The 19,396-nt window shown below is 28.5% G+C and overlaps 1 protein-coding gene across 9 annotated transcripts in view; it reads left to right on the top strand.

The window, feature by feature from the left end:
* Positions 1–423: 423 nt before the first annotated feature.
* LOC123271074 (GATOR complex protein Iml1) overlaps positions 424–19,396 on the top strand; it is a 56,743-nt gene continuing 37,770 nt past the window's right edge. For 6 of the 9 annotated variants that reach the window (XM_044737304.1, XM_044737305.1, XM_044737308.1 and 3 more), the window contains exons 1-7: positions 424–1,023; positions 5,370–5,841; positions 6,458–6,654; positions 7,605–7,891; positions 7,987–8,183; positions 11,472–11,837; positions 14,057–14,227. In XM_044737304.1, coding sequence (XP_044593239.1) covers positions 547–1,023; positions 5,370–5,841; positions 6,458–6,654; positions 7,605–7,891; positions 7,987–8,183; positions 11,472–11,837; positions 14,057–14,227 — 2,167 coding nt within the window. In that variant the 5' untranslated portion in view covers positions 424–546. The remainder of the gene's footprint in view (positions 1,024–5,369; positions 5,842–6,457; positions 6,655–7,604; positions 7,892–7,986; positions 8,184–11,471; positions 11,838–14,056; positions 14,228–19,396) is intronic. The other 3 variants (XM_044737310.1, XM_044737309.1, XM_044737306.1) reach the window with 2 other exon arrangements.

The following is a 19,396-nucleotide window of genomic DNA, read 5'->3' as shown; positions in this document are numbered from 1 at the left end:
ATAAATTAAAAAATAAAAAATGTCGGCTAGCTTTAATTTTATCAAAAAAATCTTTTTAAAAAATTTCCATTTTTTTTATTAATATTTTTTCCTATAACAATTTAGTTGTCAGAAAAATCAAACGAATTGACATGAAAATTAATTTAAAATGGCGGGTGTCGGCTAACTTCAGGGTCATTTATAAAATTATTTTAATAAAAATTCACTTAACAAAAAAAAAATTATGATCAGCTGTTTATTTATTTTATAATAATAAATTACCTCAAACTATTTCCATCAATAAAACTTATCCAGTATCTTTTTGAAATGCAAATGGCTGGCAAATTCCAACAATTAATATTTTTAAATTTGCCGTTTAAAATATTTTAGTAGGTGGCGCTAGTAGTTCATTCTTCCCGCGAGTAAAAATTTTAATCAGTCATCTGTTAGTGCGCAATTAACCTCTCCGTGTAAAACATGTGTAAATATTAGCCTGAAATAGATTTTGTAAATAAATTCCATAAAAAATAAATTAAACTAAATAATAATTCTGTATTTAATAAAAAAATGAAGACCTTCAAGCTGATAGTCCACCAGAAAAACTTCAGCGGTGAAGATCTGATAATAAACCCCAAAGACTACCCAGGAATAAAAATAGGGGACGTGGTGGAGATTTACCACCAAGAAGATGAGTTCAGCCGACTGTTGCTGCAAGTCACATCCTTCAAAGAAGATCTCCAAGGTCGGGAGACAATCAGCGTTGAGAATAATATCGCTCAGATGTTTCAGCTACGCACTTATGCAGATGTTCACATGAACATCGTGAACCCGGATGACGTGGCCCTGGACTCCGTGGAGCTGACCTTCAAGGACCAGTACATGGGTCGCAGTGAAATGTGGAGGCTTAAAAACAGCCTGGTGAACACTTGTGTGTATATGAACAAGAAAATTGAGTTCTGCGGTGGAAGTATCAGGTGTCAAGTTTATGAAATGTGGTCCCAGGGTGACCGTGTTGCCTGCGGAGTCATCACCGATGACACCAAGGTAGGCTATGAAAATTTATTTAGCAGATATATGATCATTTTATGATACTAAAGATAGTCGACATTGTTAATTTTATAATAATAAATTTAGCCGACATTTTTGATTTTTTTATTTTGCTTAATTTATTAAATTGTAACTAAAAAATATTATGAAAATTAAGTTGGCCGACATTTAAAAATTTTTATAATATTTTTTTATTGAAAAAATTATTATAAAAAAATTTTCACTTGTAAAAAACTTCAAAAACTATAAGTGCAATTTTTTAAAAATATTTTTTAGTTATCCCGGGAAAAAATGAATTTGCCTAATCATATATATTTATATATGATTATATATTGAATATATAGAATTATATATGATTATATCTAAATTTTTATATAAAATATATGGGTCATTCCACCAAATAAGAACATTTTTACGGGGCGACCCTCGCGGATTATGTTTAAAATTTATGGAGGTGTTCTCTATAATAAGAAATAAATTCCCTACAAGTTTCAGCCCTTAACATGCAGCGGTTCTAGAGTTATGATTTTTTGAAATTTTTTATAACTTTTTTATTAATTTTTCTGAAGAAGGAAGCTTTTTTATTAAAATCCACGAAAAATCTTATCTTGTGGGAAAAATGCTCAGCTTTTGAATGAAAATATCCATTTTATTATAAACACATCAGAAGACCCTTTGAAATCCAATTAAAGTGGGAAAATTGATTTTTCTCGGTGTGCGGTGCAAGGTACATCCAATTTGACTTTTTTTTCTGAAAAATCAGAGTTTTTTACACAAAATATATGGTTTTCACGATGTGCATATTTTTTGTTCAATCGCAATTAAATTAAACGTAAAATCTTTATAATTAAAATACTTTTATTTTTGAACTTTTTTCAGATGTTGATACAGTTTTAATAAGAGCATATCCAATTTCATCATTTATCGGTAAAAGTGTGCAATGTCTGTGTACCCTTTACCGTTTTTGATCAAGAATATCGTACGTCTAACAAATTTTTTTTGTCTAAATAATCATCATTCGTTATGAAAGTAAAATCAACGCCTGTAAAATTCTTGATTGCCCAGGAATTCAAATCTTGTGGTGCCAGTATATGTTTTTTATTTTCCATTTGTAATGAAGCTCTAGCAGCATGTCGTTTTACTGGACCTACAAGCCCATCGCATGGTCCTTTGCCATGGGCAGTCGCAAAAAAATGCCACTCAACGATGATTCTAAAGTCAGCATAATATTAGCATAAATTAGTAAATGTTTTTTTATTTTTAAATTGCTGAGGTGCTCCATCTGAGAAGTAAAAAATCCTTTCAATAACAGTAAATTTTTCTCTTAAAAAAGAAATCAATTGTTCTTGAAATAAATAAATCAAAACTGTGTCATGTTTAAGGCAATCTGAGATACCAACTAAGCCTAAATGCTTAATAGTATCATTTTCGTTTTAGTAAACCACCATTTGAAGTATAGTAGCTTGGTCATTATTTCAATGATAGCCTTGAGCAGCTTCCTGCACAACAAACGCAATTTTCTACCAAGTTAAAAACTACCGCTAATTCACCACTCTTCAAATTTTATTTCGCATTAGGGAAAAACCGACTTTGCATTTTTACTATAAAGTCATGTTTTAAAAGTTTCTCAAGTTGCGTCGCTAAGGTATCAATAAAGTCATCGGAATCCGAAATAACGTTTACAATGGTACATCGATCGGTTGATGTCCACATTTTAAATTCGATTTCATTTCCATCAAATTCTTTAAACGATCGATGAAAGTAATTAATGATTTCTTCATTGTTTGGACATCTATAACAACTTCTGAAGAAGCACGATTCATTCCGTTGGATTATTACAAATCAATTTATTCAATAAATTTTTATAAATTGATTAAGTTTCCATAATCCAATCAGTATTTCTCGCAAATTTTGGAAAATTACATCCTAAATAAGAAAATGGAATCGTAGTTGTGAACGCTATCTGCATTGTATAAACTCAATTTTTTAACGAGCAGTTTGAAATTTTAAATATTTAACAGAAAATTATTTTACTATCCCGAATAATCGTATAACGCTTAGCCGATATAACATTTAATTTAATTGTGATTGAACAAAAAATATGCACATCGTGAAAACCATATATTTTGTGTAAAAAACTCTGATTTTCCAGAAAAAAAAGTCAAATTGGATGTACCTTGCACCGCACACCGAGAAAAATCAATTTTTCCACTTTAATTGGATTTCAAAGGGTCTTCTGATGTGTTTATGATAAAATGGATATTTTCATTCAAAAGCTGAGAATTTTTCCGATAAGATAAGATTTTTCGTGGATTTTAATAAAAAAGCTTTTCTCATCAGAAAAATTAATAAAAAAGTTAAAAAAAATTTTTTTTCAAAATTTCAAAAAATCATAACTCCAGAACCGCTGCATATTAAGGGCTGAAACTTGTAGGGAATTTATTTCTTATTATAGAGAACACCTCCATAAATTTTAAACATAATCCGCGAGGGTCGCCCCGTAAAAATGTTCTTATTTGGTAGAATGACCCATATATAATCATATTTAGACTAAAATATTGTATGTATATTTTATATAAGTCTCTATATGATCAGATCTGAGTTATCTAGGTCTATATACGATAATATATAATCTATATATAATTAGATCTGATTAGACCTGAGTTACCTAGGGCTATTTATGATTATATATAAATCTATATATGTTTAGATCTGATTAGACCTGAGTTATCTAGAGCTATATATGATTATATATAAATCTATATATGATTATATCTAATCAAATGTAAATTATAAATTTTCATTTATTAATATATAATAATATATAATTAGATGCAGCATCTTTCAATGATTATATTTAATAAATATTTTGTTGAGTGAATTTGTTTCACTTGCAATGTCATATGATATGAAGATTGCTTATAAACAAAAATCATCTTTATAAATTATTTTCATTAATTATATTACATTATAATAACGTTTATTGTAACATACCGAATTCTATCACAGCTCATAATTATCTTTTAAATTTTTAAATATTCTAAACGTTAATTTATTTAGTGATTTGAATTATTATCATTTGTTACAGTTATGTATCCTAGTTGTCGGGTTATAAAAAATGTCAAAAGAAAATTGCTATTTTTGCTTTTGATTTTAAATTGAGAGCTTTCATTTGAGTACCCACATGCATTTTTGATATATTTTTTAAATATACATATATATAATATATATTTTAAAGATATAAGCTCATCCTGATGTTCCACTCATCAAGAGCTTTCATTTGAGTACCCAATTAATAGTAAATAATAAATAAATAAACCATTCTATCACTATAAACAAAGTTGAGGATTATAAAATATAAGTATATACAACTACTATAATTCAAATTTTATCAATTAATTCAAAAATTTAAATATTATTAAACAATTTGTCACCAGCCGAAAAGAAAGTTTGCATGCCTAAAAATAAGAAAATCTCAATTTTTCAAAATTTATCGATCGCAATGATTTCAAATTTTGATCATATCCAAGTTTAACATATTAGAATCTAATTCTAAGAGCATGAAGCGTTTTTTCAATTTTTTCGATTTTTTAAGTCGAGTGGTTCAATTGCCCCGTGGTTCATTTGACCCCCTTCTCCCCTACAAGGTCATTTCTTAATTATTGACGTTTTTAAAGATATAAGCTCATCCCGATGTTACACTCATCAAGAGCTTTCATTTGAGTACCCACATGCATTTTTATATATTTTTCATATATACATATATATAATATATATAAGTATATGAAAAATTGATGTGGGTACTCAAATGAAAGGTCTCGTCGAATATAATGTCAGGGTGAGCTTATATTTTTAAAAATGTCTATAGTTCACAAGATAAAAAGTCATTTCTTAATTATGTATCTAGCGATAGAGTATTTTCGAATGCAGCCTAAATGCTTATCATAATAAATTGATTATCTGTGAGAATAATATAAAACCTTGAAAAGGCACAAATTCAAGTCAAGACCTTTGCAATGACACTAAATTTCACTAAAAAAACCATTTTATCAAATGAATATCCTGAAGACAAAATTTTTCTTATTCTCTTAATAATATAGATAATTTATAACATTAAATTTAGCTCATAATTTTTTAATTTTCTTAAAAAAACAAGGGTCTAAAAAATTATTTTAAAAAAATTGTATTTTTAATTTTTAAAATTTCTGTCACTTTTTTTTTCTAATTTTTTTTGCATTAATTTACTTGTTAAAAAAATTCTTAAAATTATCAAAAATCTGCTAAATTTATTTTCATAAACAAATTTAAAAAACAGTTAAATAACTGCAAACTTTAATGTTTAGGTAGTCTTCAGGTCCTCAACTTCCATGGTCTACCTCTTCATCCAGATGAGCTGTGAGATGTGGGACTTTGACATCCACGGAGACTTGTACTTTGAAAAAGCCGTCAACGGGTTTCTCGCGGACCTTCTCCAGAAGTGGAAGAAAAACGGCAGCAACCATGAAGTTACCATTGTTTTATTTTCCAGGACTTTTTACAACGCCAGCAATCTTGAAGAGTTTCCTAATCACATGCGCGAGTGTCTCCAACAGGACTACAGGGGCCGCTTTTATGAAGATTTTTATCGTGTTGCTGTTCAGAATGAACGCTTCGAGGACTGGGGCAATATTTTGGTACAATTGAGGAAATTGTTTACTGATTACAGGAAAATTGTACTAGAGTATCATCAAAAACCGGGGATTGCTATTCCTGAAGCGAGTAATTCCACAGCTGCTCAGGGAAATTTTTTAGAAGTTCTTAATATGTCACTTAATGGTAATTTTTTAATTATTTATTAATTTTTTATTTATTTTTTTATTATTTATTAATTATTTTTTATTATTTAATAATTTTTTATTTATTGGAAAAATTACTACAAAAAAATAAAAAAAAATTTCATATGTCAAAAATTTGAAAAATAATAAGTGTAAGTAATTAAAAAAAAATTTTATTGATTTTTAGATGTCTATTAACTTAATTTTCATCAATTTAATGACATTCAAATTAGCTGTCACAATATTTCAATTTTCTTTAAGAAACAAATTTTTTTTGCCATAATTTATTTGTTAATAAAATTATTAAATTTCTGCTAAATTAATTTTCATGTCAATTTTTTGGATTTTTCTGACAACTAAATTGTTAGGAAAAAATTTTAATAAAAAAATTCGACGGCTAGAAATTAAAATACAAGTGAAAATTTTTTAAAAATATTTTTTTTAATAACACTAAAGTTAGCCGAAATTTTTGATTTTTTAATTTATTAAATTGGAACAAAAAAATATTTTTTAAAAATTGTATTAATTTTTTTTTTTTTTATTTTTTTGTAATAGTTTATTAAAAAAAAAATTCTTTTTATTAATTTTATAAATTTTAATTTTTTTTTTATTTTCAGTTTTTGAGAAGCATTACTTGGACCGAAGTTTTGATCGCACTGGACAATTGTCTGTGGTAATAACTCCAGGCGTTGGGGTATTTGAAGTCGATCGTGAGTTAACGAATGTCACTAAACAGCGAATTATTGATAATGGTGTTGGAAGTGATTTAGTTTGCGTTGGAGAACAACCTTTACACGCCGTTCCACTCCTTAAAGTGTCTATTTTTTTTTTTTTTTTTAATTTTTTTATATGGCAAGCTTCGCCGTTTTTTTTTTTTTTTTTTTTTTTACAATACTGGAATTTAGACATTTGATCATTTTTTGAATTTTATATGACGAAAATTAAATTAGCCGACATCTGAAAATTTTTATAATTTATTTTATTGAAAAATTATTAAAAAAAAAAATTTCACATGTAGAAAATTTTAAAAATTATACGTGAAATTTTTAAAAAATATTTTTTTGATCGCTAATTTAATTAATAAAATAAAATCAAAAATTGTAAACCGTCGATTAATTTTAGCATCATTTTTTTATGACATAAATTTTGACTGAAAAAATTAGAAAAAAATTTTATCTGTTGAAATTATGAAAAACTATGAATTAAATTTTTTGAAAATAATTTTTTAGAAATAATTAATTTTTTTAAATAAAATTCAAATCGTCTGTTTATATTTCAGTAATTTTTTTTTAACATAAAAAATTGAAAAATTAAATTTTTTTATTAAATTTTTCAATTAGCCAAAAAAATTCAAACAAATTTTTTATTTCTTAAAAATCATGAAAAATTGAACAAAAAAGAATAAAATTAAAAAATTGTTTTATTTTAAAAAATTTATTAATTTTTATTTTCATACTCAAAATTTTGTAAATTTTTAATCAATTTTTTTAACATAAAAAATTGAAAAATTAAATTAATAAAATTTTTTAATTTGTAGATCAAAAAAATTCATATAAATTTTTTTTTCTAAAAAAAAATATATATATTAACTTACAAATTTTTTGAGTTTAAAAAAAATTTATAAATTATAATTTTCAAACTTTTTATTACAAAAAAAAGATCATTTTAATTTTTAGTTTTTTATGTTTAAAAAACAGCGGAGCTTATTGAAAAAATTACCTAAATCTAAAAACAAAACTTACTAATCACCAAAACCAATTTCAGTTTCATAATAAAGATACATCGACATTAAAAGCTCCAGACGACTACAGCATGCCTCACTGGATAAATCTAAGCTTTTACTCGACCAACAAAAAAATTCCGTACTCGAATTTTATACCTCGTATTAAGTTACCTCAGCGAAGGACCAAGCCTCCTGACAACGATAAATTATTAAGTAGGAATAATAAATTAATTCAAGAAGACCCACGTGAATGCTTACATAACATGCCCTATGATTATGACGCCTACGACGCGCAAGTTTTTCAATTGCCAACTCTACACGCTGCCAAGTATTTAAAAATTTTTATTAATTTTATTTCAATCAATCAACTATATTATAAATTATAATCAAAGGTATTAATTGAATTTATTTTATTTTCTTCAGAGGAGCAAGAACTAAAAAAACAAGTGTCGCGTGTATGGAGACTCATAACAATGCCCAAGCTCTAAAATTATTAAAGCGAAAAATGTCGGATCCAGATATTCATCATTTGACATCAGACGATTTGTCGCTTAGCGGAATTCGTAGTGCTGCTATCACGATCCCATGCCGAGCTGATGATTCCCATGAAAATTATAATGGTATTTTTTCTTATTTTTGACTTAATTTGTTTACTGATGATATTTTTAATGATATAAGCTCATCCTGATGTTACGCTCATCAAGAGCTTTCATTTGAGTACCCACAAGCATTTTTCATATATTTTATATATTTATATATATATATATCATATGTATGTATATTAAGGTGGCGCAAAAAAACCGACTACTTTTTTTTTTGAGTCTCGAGTGAAAAAATGTTAGTTTTTGATGTTTCAAAAGCCCTCACCAAAGGACAGCTTAAAAAAAAATTTTTAAGAGGTCACTCCAAATTTTTTAAAATTTCAAAAATCGTCAAAAATCGAATTTTTTTTTTTTTTATTTTTTTTTCTCGTTACGGTATAATTTTATAGACCAAAAAAAAATAAGTTTCTGAAAGTTTCAGTTCAAAATTTAAATTTTGAAAGGTCGCTCATAATTTTTTTTTTTTTTCATTAATTAGTCATATCGCCGACTTTAAGTGTTAGGAGTGGTACGTTGGGGTCTTTTTGGTTTGAAAAAATCTTAACCTACGCAGCAAGGTCAAATCTCAACCAAGCTGGCTTCTAAGACCAGCTTGGGATTCGAACCCACGCCTGGCAGTTGATTAAATAAAATTATTAAATTAAAAAAAAGTTATATTTTCTATGTTGTGCTTGATTTTTAGTTCGTCTCGTGATGTATTTTTATCGATTATTGTACTAAATAAAAAAAAATGCATGTAATTTTAATTTTAATAGTAAAAGGTTGCTCGAAAAAATCTAAACTAATGCACTAATAAATTGAAAAAAATTATGAGCGACCTTTCAAAATTCAAATTTTGAACTGAAACTTTCAGAAACTTTTTTTTTTTTAGTCTATAAAATTATACCATAACGAGAAAAAAAATTAAAAAAAAAAAAATTCGATTTTTGACAATTTTTGAAATTTTAAAAAATTTGGAGCGACATCTTAAAAATTTTTTTTTAAGCTGTCCTTTGGAGAGAGCTCTTAAAACATCAAAAACTAACATTTTTTCACTCGAGAATCAAAAAAAAAATAGTCGGTTTTTTTTGCGCCACCCTAATATACATATATATTAGGGTGATTCAAAAAAGCTTCTTAATTTTTTTTTTTAACTCTTACCCTCTCAAATGTTTCTATTTGATATAAAAAAAATCCTCACCAAACACGAGCACTATAGCTCAACTCTAAGGGGTCGCTTTTTTTATTTTAGTTTCCCATTTAATTAACATGGGAAAAATTCTTTTTTGTTGTAAGTTGAATTTACGTATAATTTACGCAATTTTTTTTACAAAAAACGCTTTTATATTCTTAAAGTAGAGTCTTTGAGCTTTACAAAACTCTAAGACAAAGTATGATTATCTCTACAAAAAGACTAGTTACAGCCATTTAAAAATGACTAAATTTCGAAATTTTAAGAAATAATTGGCAATTGGGTCATTCCATGTCAGATCGACAAATAGTTGGAATCGATCTCTTTCAATTTTTTTAGTTTTTCAATTTTGTTTTTGTAATATCTCGAACGATATTGTAGATATAGAAATGACCTTTTTTGGTTAGAAAGGGGACACTTAGGGTTATTGAAAAAAAAATATTTTTGAAAAAAATTTTCAAAAATGCCAAATTTGTCAAATTTTGAATTTTTGAAAATTGTTAAAAATTGAGAAGTTGAAAAATTAATAATCGTCAACTTAAATTCAACAAAACATTAACAAAAACTATTTTTCTGCCCTCCAGGCGGAAAGTGGCAACTTTCGGCCCGCTGCGCTAAACGAAATTGCCGCTTTCCGCCTTCGTCGAGCAAAAAAATAGTATACACTCCACGGGAAGTAAATAAGAAAGCCTCAGATCACATGTTTGTTTATTACATGTGATCTGAGACATTTCTTACTTTACTTCCCTAGGTGTGTAATATACTATTTCTCCTCGACGGAGGCGGAAAGCGGCATTTTCGTTTAGCGCAGCGGGAGGAAAATTGACGCTTTCCGCCCGGAGGGAAGAAAAAAATTTGTGCCGTTTGGTTATATTCAATAGGGCGATTGAAGAGGGAAATTTCTAATTATTTGAATGTTCTCTGTCATCGTGATTTTTTTTTTATTACTTAATTTTTATGTAATTTGTTTTTGATTAATTTATTTTCTATTTGTTTATATCAAACTTTGTATATGAGGCTGTTATTTGAGTATAACTTGTCTTGTGAAACTATCATTGACCATTTGGTATAAAAAATACAATTTTTTTTAATACGCCCTTTTACCTTTAAGTAGTACTTTTCTTAAAGGTGAAAGGGCGTATGTCTTGAGATACGCCCTTTCAGTTTTAAGATACCAACTTTTTTTTTTTTCACAGATTTTTACGTTTCAGACAATTTCGAGCCGAATGGCAAAAAAAAATTTTTTTATACGCCCTTTCAGCACAAATCCCTATTAACCCTTAGCTATAAGTCCTTTCACCTTTAAGCACGCGATATATATAAAATATATGAAAAAAATCGTGTGGGTACTCAAATGAAAGGTCTCGATGAGCGTAACATCAGGATGAGCTTATATCTTGAAAAATGTCAATAACTAAAAAAATTATGTTGTATGACGTTATTATTATAATTCAAATACGCCAGAGACAAAATATTCCTTATTCTCTTAATTATATACATTAGTACTTTTTATTAGAAATTAGTTCTTGATCTTGCCGCTAGGTGGCTACGCCTTCTCGCTATCAGAAAAATCTTTCCAGGGGGTATATACAAAGATAAAATTTTCTTCTATTATTAAAATGAATTTTATTCGTAAAAAATTCTTAAAATCATTTTTATTGAAGGTTTCAGTTTATAAAAAATTAGAGAGGCACAAATTCTAGTCTCAAATTTGCCAATTATACTAAATTTAATTGAAAAAATTAATTTTATAATTTAAATATGTCGGAAAAAACTTTTTCTTATTCTCTTAATTATTTAGATTAGTTGGTACTTTTTATTAAAAATTAGTTTTTGGTTTTGCCACTAGATGGCTGCGCCTTCTCGCTATCAGAAAAGTTTTTCTAGGGGTACATATAAAGATAAAATTTTCTTCTATTATTAAAATGAATTTTATTTGTAAAAAATTCTTGATATTATTCTTATTAAGGTTTCAGTATATAAAAAATTAAAAAGGCACAAATTTAGGTCAAAAATTTTTCAATCATATTGAATTTAATTTAAAAAATTAATTTTATAATTTAAAGACTTTGGAGAAAAATTTTTCCTCAGTCTCTTAATTGCATAGATAATTTATGATACTTTTTTCTTTTCAGCTGTTAAAACACCAGTAAAAAGTGACACTGATGAACCGTCACCAACAACATTTCGACCCGTGGTTAGAAGTGCGGGCAGCCCTGCAGCGAATTCCTCAGTCCAGCCGTCAATCTTGCACCGACCAGGTCGAGCGCTAATAAATCCCTTTGATCCCTCCCACGTGACTATAAAATTGACCAGCAACCGGCGAAGATGGACCCACATCTTCCCCAAGGGTCCTACCGGTGTCCTTATTCAGCAGCATCATTATCAAGCTGTGCCAGCTCAAACTAAAAATGACAAGTCTGTTGATGTCATTTCGGCCAGTGCGTCACCGATTGAGTATCATCTTTCGCGCTCAGCTTCGCAAATTGGTTTTCAAGATCGTAAGTTATTTTTTTTTTTAATGGTGGAATTTATTCAGTTACACTGATAGAAGGATTTGTTGATATTTAATTATCTTTATTAATTAATTAATAAATATTTATTATTAGGTGTTGGAATTAATTCGTATTAAAAAAACGCTACGAATTAATTCAAACTTCTAATAGTATTTGATAAATTATTTATTAAATACAATTTATTATCTGAGAGTAAATATTTTTCTTACAGGTAATAAATATTTGCTGATTAATAATAAATTCTTTTTTAACTATTAAAAAATTTTTATTTAATAAATTAATTAAAAAAATTGATAAATGAATAGCTAGAAACTTTATTTTTTAGTATTAAACTAACAATCTGGCAGTCACTACGTGACTGCCGTGACTCGTGACTTGTGAGTACTTGAAATTTTGCTTTATTTATTAATGAATTCTGTTAAATTGCACTGTACTTTCTTAAATATTGACATTTTTAAAGATATAAGCTCATCCTGATGTTACACTCATCAAGCACTTTCATTTGAGTACCCACATGCATTTTTGATATATAAATATATATAATATATATAAATATATGAAAAATTGATGTGGGTACTAAAATAAAAGGTCTTGATGAGTGTAACATCAGGATGAGTTTATATCTTTAAAAATGTCGGTAGTTGACAAAAAACAAGGACGTTTCTTAATTATTGATATTTTTAAAGATGTAAGCTCATCCTGATGTTACACTTATCAAGAGCTTCCATTTGAATACCCACATGCATTTTTGATATATTTTCCCTGTATACATATATATAAATATATAAAATATATGAAAAACTCGTGAGGGTACTCAAATGAAAGGTCTCGATGAATGTAACATCGGGATGAGCTTATATCTTTAAAAATGTCAGTAGTTGAAAAAATACGAGGTAATTTCTTAATTATTGATATTTTTAAAGATATAAGCTCATCCTGATGTTACACTCATCAAGCACTTCCATTTGAGTACCCACATGCATTTTTGATATATTTTTCATATATACATATATATATATATATATATATATATATATATATATATATATATATATATATATATAGTATATATGTATTTATAATATACATAAATATATAAAATATATGAAAACTGATGAGAGTACTCAAATGAAAAGTCTCGATGAATATGACATCGGGATGAGCTTATATCTCTAAAAATGTCAGTAGTTGAAAAATACAAAGTCATTTCTTAATTATTGATATTTTTAAAAATATAACCTCACCTCGATGTTACACTCATCAAGCACTTTCATTTGAGTACCCACATGCATTTTTGATATATTTTTCATATATACATATATATATATATATATATATATATATATATATATATATATATATATATATATATATATATATGTATGTATTTATAATATACATAAATAAATAAAATATATGAAAAACTGATGAGGGTACTCAAATGAAAAGTCTCGATGAATATAAAATCGGGATGAGCTTATATCTTTAAAAATGTCAATGGTTGAAAAAATACAAGGTCATTTCTTAATTCCTGATATTTTTAAAGATATAAGCTCATCCCGATGTTACGCTCCTCAAGAGCTTTCATTTGAGTACCCACATGCATTTTTCATATATTTTTCATATATACATATATATATAAATATATGAAAAATTGATGTAGGTGCTCAAATGAAAGGTTTCGATGAGTGTAATGTCGTAGTGAGCTTATATCTTTAAAAATGTCAATATTTCACAAGATACAAGGTAATTTCTTAAATATTGACCGTTTTAAAGATATAAGCTCATTCCGATGTTACACTCATCAAGAGCTTTCATTTGAGTACCCACATGCATTTTTGATATATTTTTTATATATACATATATCTAATATTTATAAATATATGAAATATATGAAAAATTGATGTGGGTACTCAAATGAAAGGTCTCGATGAGCTTAACATCAGGATGAGCTTATATCTTTAAAAATGTCAATATTTCACACGATACAAGGTCATTTCTCAATTTATTTCTAAATTAATAAATCATTTATCAAATAAAATTTTTTAGTTAAAAAATAAGTTTTTATATTTAACAAATAAATAAATTTGTTAATATTTAAAAAAATCTTCTATCAGTGTACAAAAATAATTTATCTATTTATTTTATACGTAAGTGTTGTCTATAAAAAATAAGTTAAAAATAAAAAACGCGATACATACCAGCGTCACCAAGTTTTCTAACAGATACAAGTACCCGAGGAAAATTACTGCGAGGGAATCATGCGAGTGTGTGTGGAGATGTTAGAAACCATTATGGTCTACCGAATAATAAAAGTTTGACATTATTGTGGGGTGCGACTGGTGAACAAGAATGGACACCAGCTCTCACAACAGGTTGGCTCAATGTTGTTTAAATTTGTTTTATTTATTGAATCAATCAATCACCATTTAACGACATTCAGCCGCAATCTACCCAACAATTTTTGACCAAGTCCAGCATTTTTTATTATTCTTAATATCAATAATATTAATAATAGTAAAAACCATAAACTCATCAGCATGATCACCGACCATCGATCATTATGGTTTGCGAAATTTAACATGATGGTCACTAAAATGTTTTTTTTTTTTTTTTTTTAAATTGCTATTATTTTTTTTTAATAAATAAAATTTTTCATTTTTTTTTAATTTAAGGAGTATTCTTGTCCAGAAGCTTGAATTTAAGGTAATTTTCGAAGTGCCGTAAAAAAAAGCAATCAATATTTTTACCATTCATTTTTTTATAAGATATTTATGGATATTTTAAGAATATAGAAAAAAAAATAAAAAAATTCAATATTAATAATAATAACAATGTCAGTGATAAAATATTTATTTTTACCAAAATTGCTCTTAAAATTTATGTTCATGGTTTTTTGAACAAGTTTTAACAAATAAAAAATTTTTTATTGCTTAAAAAAAAGTTTAGAATTAGAAAAATTATAAAAACTAGCAACCTTGCAGTCACTATGTGACTGCCGTGACTTGTGAACTATAAATAAATAAAATTTCGCTATTTTAAGAGCCGGTCCCTATGATTGCAGCTTTTCATTTCTCTTCTAAACAAAGAAGTTTTTCGAAAAAAACGCTCTGCTACGTAATAGATTTTTTAATTATCTATTTTATATCAGAGCTTTTTTTTCGAAATTCTTTTTTGTTTAAGAGAAAAACATAAAACTCCAATTAGCTTTATCATCACGATTGCAACAAGGATAGTACCGTTTCTCACCATGAGTGCGACGCGAGAAAAAGATAGGACCGTTAAACAATTTATTTTGTTAAATTGCACTGTACTTTCTTAACTAGTGACACTTTTAAAGATATAAGCTCATTTCGATGTTAGACTCATTCAGAGCTTTTATTTGAGTACCCACATGTATTTATATATATATATATATATATATATATATATATATATATATATATATATATATATATATATATATATATATATATATATATATATATATAATTCTTTTTTAACCCGTTCCTGCCTTTACGGTCATTTTTTTCTGCTAGTATAAATCTAATTCAAGTGGATGGTAATATTCCATCTTCACTAACAATTTGGGACAGATCGTCCCTGGAGAGTTAGGTCGATGGGTAACCATCGAACTTGAACACTAGTTAGCTGGTGAATGCTAGTATCTGTTCAACTCAATTTTTAAGTATTAACGATGGAAAGCCACTGAGAATGAAGAGCAACTTTTGAAAAAGTCCATGAAAAATTAACCAAGCCAGGAATCGAACCTATGGAGAACCTTTATATAGGAATCGAACCATTCCTATATATATATATATATATATAAAAATATGAAAAATTGATGTGGGTACTCAAATGAAAGGTCTTGGTGAGTGTAACATCGGGATGAGTTTATATCTTAAAAAATGTCAATAATTTACAAGACACAAGGTAATTTCTTAATTATTGACATTTTTCAAGATATAAGCTCATCCCGATGTTGCATTAATCATGAGCTTTTATTTGAGTACCCACATGCATTTTTGATATATTTTTCATATATACATATATATAATATATATATAAATATATGAAAAATTGATGTGGGTACTCAAATTAAAGGTCTTGGTGAGTGTAACATCGGGATGAGTTTATATCTTAAAAAATGTCAATAATTTACAAGACACAAGGTAATTTCTTAATTATTGACATTTTTCAAGATATAAGCTCATCCCGATGTTGCATTAATCATGAGCTTTTATTTGAGTACCCACATGCATTTTTGATATATTTTTCATATATACATATATATAATATATATATAAATATATGAAAAATTGATGTGGGTACTCAAATTAAAGGTCTTGGTGAGTGTAACATCGGGATGAGTTTATATTTTTAAAGATGTCAATAATTCACAAGACACAAGGTTATTTCTTAATTATTGAAATTTTTTAAGATATAATCCCGATGTTACACTCATCAAGAGCTTTCATTTGCGTACCTACATGTATTTTTGATATATTTTTCATATATACATATGTATAATATAATATATATAAATATATGAAAAATTGATGTGGGAACTCAAATGAAAGGTATTTATAAGTGTAACATCAGGACGAGTTTATATCTTCAAAAATGTCAATAGTTCTCAAGATACTAGGTCATTTCTCATTTATATATCTCGAGATAGAGCATTTTTAATTTATTTATTATTATATTTTTTACCAGATGTACAGTCTGTTTTACAAACTTTGTTACATTTTTGTTTATATAGACAATCTCATATACTTATCAAGAACTCAATAAGGGATGATAGTTTGTTTATAATCTAACATTTTACATTTAACATTTTTCTTAGGAAGTATAAAATCATCACAGTCTTCTTTGTCACCTAGATTGCACTGCTTACTACACTCGTTTAAATGTTATTTCTTTCAGCTACCAACTGGTTTTCTTTCGTGTTGATTTTTTTAAAGAGGGCACAGATAGCACTTACTGGTGGGCCTGTAAGGAGTGTTCTCCAAAGTGCATCTAGATCCGCATCATACTTTCCGTCTGTTAATGTTTGAATCTCGGACTGGATTTTTTTAGAGCATAAATTTAGAGCTTGCCTGCAGGAAATGAGATGATTCAAGGTTTCAGGTTCGCTTTCGCAGGCTCTGCAGTACTGGCTCTTATAACCTTTTTTGTTGCTCTTTCCAAAATTTCCGCATCTTATCTTTGTCTAGATTTCTTTCATCCAGCCTTCAATTGTTTTGTCATGCCAGTAGGACAACTGTATCACATGTTCTCACAAATTTGAAAATCGGGCTGAATGTAGATTCCATGATTTTCTTGTGATTTTCTTTGGCTGTTTTATCTTTATATATTTTCAGTCCCGTCTCCAATCTTTCGACTATAGCTTCTTGGTCTGCATTATTCCAGACCATCGTTGGGATATCCTGGCATTCCATGTCTGTGAAGGCTTCCATCATTTTAGTTCCCCATGCTGACGGATTTTTGTTGAGGATTGCTCGGCATTCTTCGCGTAGGCATATCTTGGGCCATCCTTTCGCGTCCATCTTCATAATATCAACCAGGTATCTCGCAGCTCTTTTTCTAGTGTTATATAGATAACTTTCCACATCGGCTTCTGTGCTCCACAAGTATTCTGGTGTGTTTTTAGCAACTCCCAGAGCTTATTTGTGAGCTTTAGCATAAAGTCTCCTGTATATATCATTAGGGGCCCACCCCCAGATCTCCACGCCATACATAGCACCTGCATTCGACAGTGAGTTATAGAGATAGAGGCGCTCTTTTAGTGTTGAACGTTTAGATCTCTTGATTATACCCCAGGTTGTGTTTAAGGCTTGTTGGGTTTTGCCTGTTAGCCACCTGGTATGTTTCCTGAAGCTTCCGCCACAGGTAAACCAATACCCTAGGTATTTGAACTCACTTACTGTCTCCAGTACACAGCCTCCATAGGTCCACTTCATGGTCTCATTATCTCGGCGCCTTTTCTTAACTATCATCACAACTGTTTTTTTCCTATTTACTACCAGGTCGTTCTTTAAAGTGTATGTTTCTAATGTGTTTAACATTTTTTGGAGACCCTCTGGTGTATCAGCAACTATCGCCATATAATCTGCGTATTTGATCACATGAAACCTTTGCTTCCCCATGGTGGTGCCGCCGATATTGTGCTTACTCCAGATGTCGTCGACGTCATCGGTGTATATATTGTAAAGAATGGCGCTAAGAGCACATCCTTGTCTCACCCCACTTGTAGATTCAAACTTCTCTGTAAGCTTTGTACCCACTCGTACCTTAGAGTATTTTTAAACTTTATTAATAAAAAAAAAATTAGGAAAACGGTTGACCCTGAAGGCCATCCCTGCAACTTCCCGCTAATTCCATACTTAGGCGCTTAAAATTGCACCAATGACGTTTTTGAGCTCTTCGAGCTCAAAAATACAATTTATGGGTTATTTTGAGCTCTCCGAGCTCAAAGAGATTGCTTTTCTATGCTTTAAAGCACTTCGAGCTCAAAAGTCTGATAGAGATTTGATAAGACACTATTTCTTGAATTTTTAAACCGCAATAACTTTTGAATGAATTAACCGATTTTTACGCGGTTAGAAGCATTCGACGCAGTTTTTCAAGCCTCACAAAGAATCTTAAATTTTGAATTGATCGCGCTAGATATTTTGGAGTTATTCCGAAAAAACACTTTTTTCGGTTTTCTTTCGTTCACGATATCTCTCGAACGAATCAACCGATTTTGACCGGACTGGTGGCGATCGACGTGGTTTTTTGAGGTTAAGAGCTGATTAGTTTTTGGAATTGAACCTTTAAGCCGTTTAAAAGTTATTCCAAAAAAACCACATTTGAAAAAAATTTTTTTTTCAGTTTTTTGAAGATTTCTCAAAATCTATTGATCTGAATCGGTCCAAATAGTTTTCAAAATCTAAGTTTGGTCAAGTCCTTTCGAATGGCACCAACCGCGATGAAATCGGTCAAGCCGTTCAAAAGTTATAAGCGGTTCACATACTTTCACACACACACACACACACACACACACACACACACACACACACACACACACACACACACACACATACATACAGACACCGTGACAACCTCGCGGGGATAGTCAGGGAAGCTTCCTGTGACCTTCAAACGTCGAGATCTGATGAAAACTCGATTTTTGCAAAACGGGGTGAAAACAATAACTTCCCGATTTTTGAAAATCTTCGATTTTCTTAGCGGGAAGTTAAAAATTTTGAACAATTATATAAATTACATTTTTGGTTTGGGCTGAAAATTGCGTCAGCAAAGCCATTTCTCTGAAAATAACTTGAATTTTCTAAAATCCTCAAGATATATTCTTAAAGAGACAAACTTTGAAAATATGAAAAAAAAAAAAATCAAGTTTCTATACTAGAATGCCCCCTCAAATTAATAAATCTTATGGCCATCATGTTCAATATAAAATAAAAAGTTTATTTTCTATAAAATAGACAAAAATTAAAATGTGTTTTCTTTTAACAGTTTTTCTTTATAAGAATGATAGAAAT

This window comes from Cotesia glomerata, linkage group LG8 (assembly GCF_020080835.1).
Source record: "Cotesia glomerata isolate CgM1 linkage group LG8, MPM_Cglom_v2.3, whole genome shotgun sequence".
In the NCBI taxonomy this organism is placed as follows: Eukaryota; Metazoa; Arthropoda; class Insecta; order Hymenoptera; family Braconidae; genus Cotesia; species Cotesia glomerata.
The sequence above is the reverse complement of the archived record's forward strand: the minus strand, read 5'-3'. Positions and strand labels throughout refer to the sequence as shown.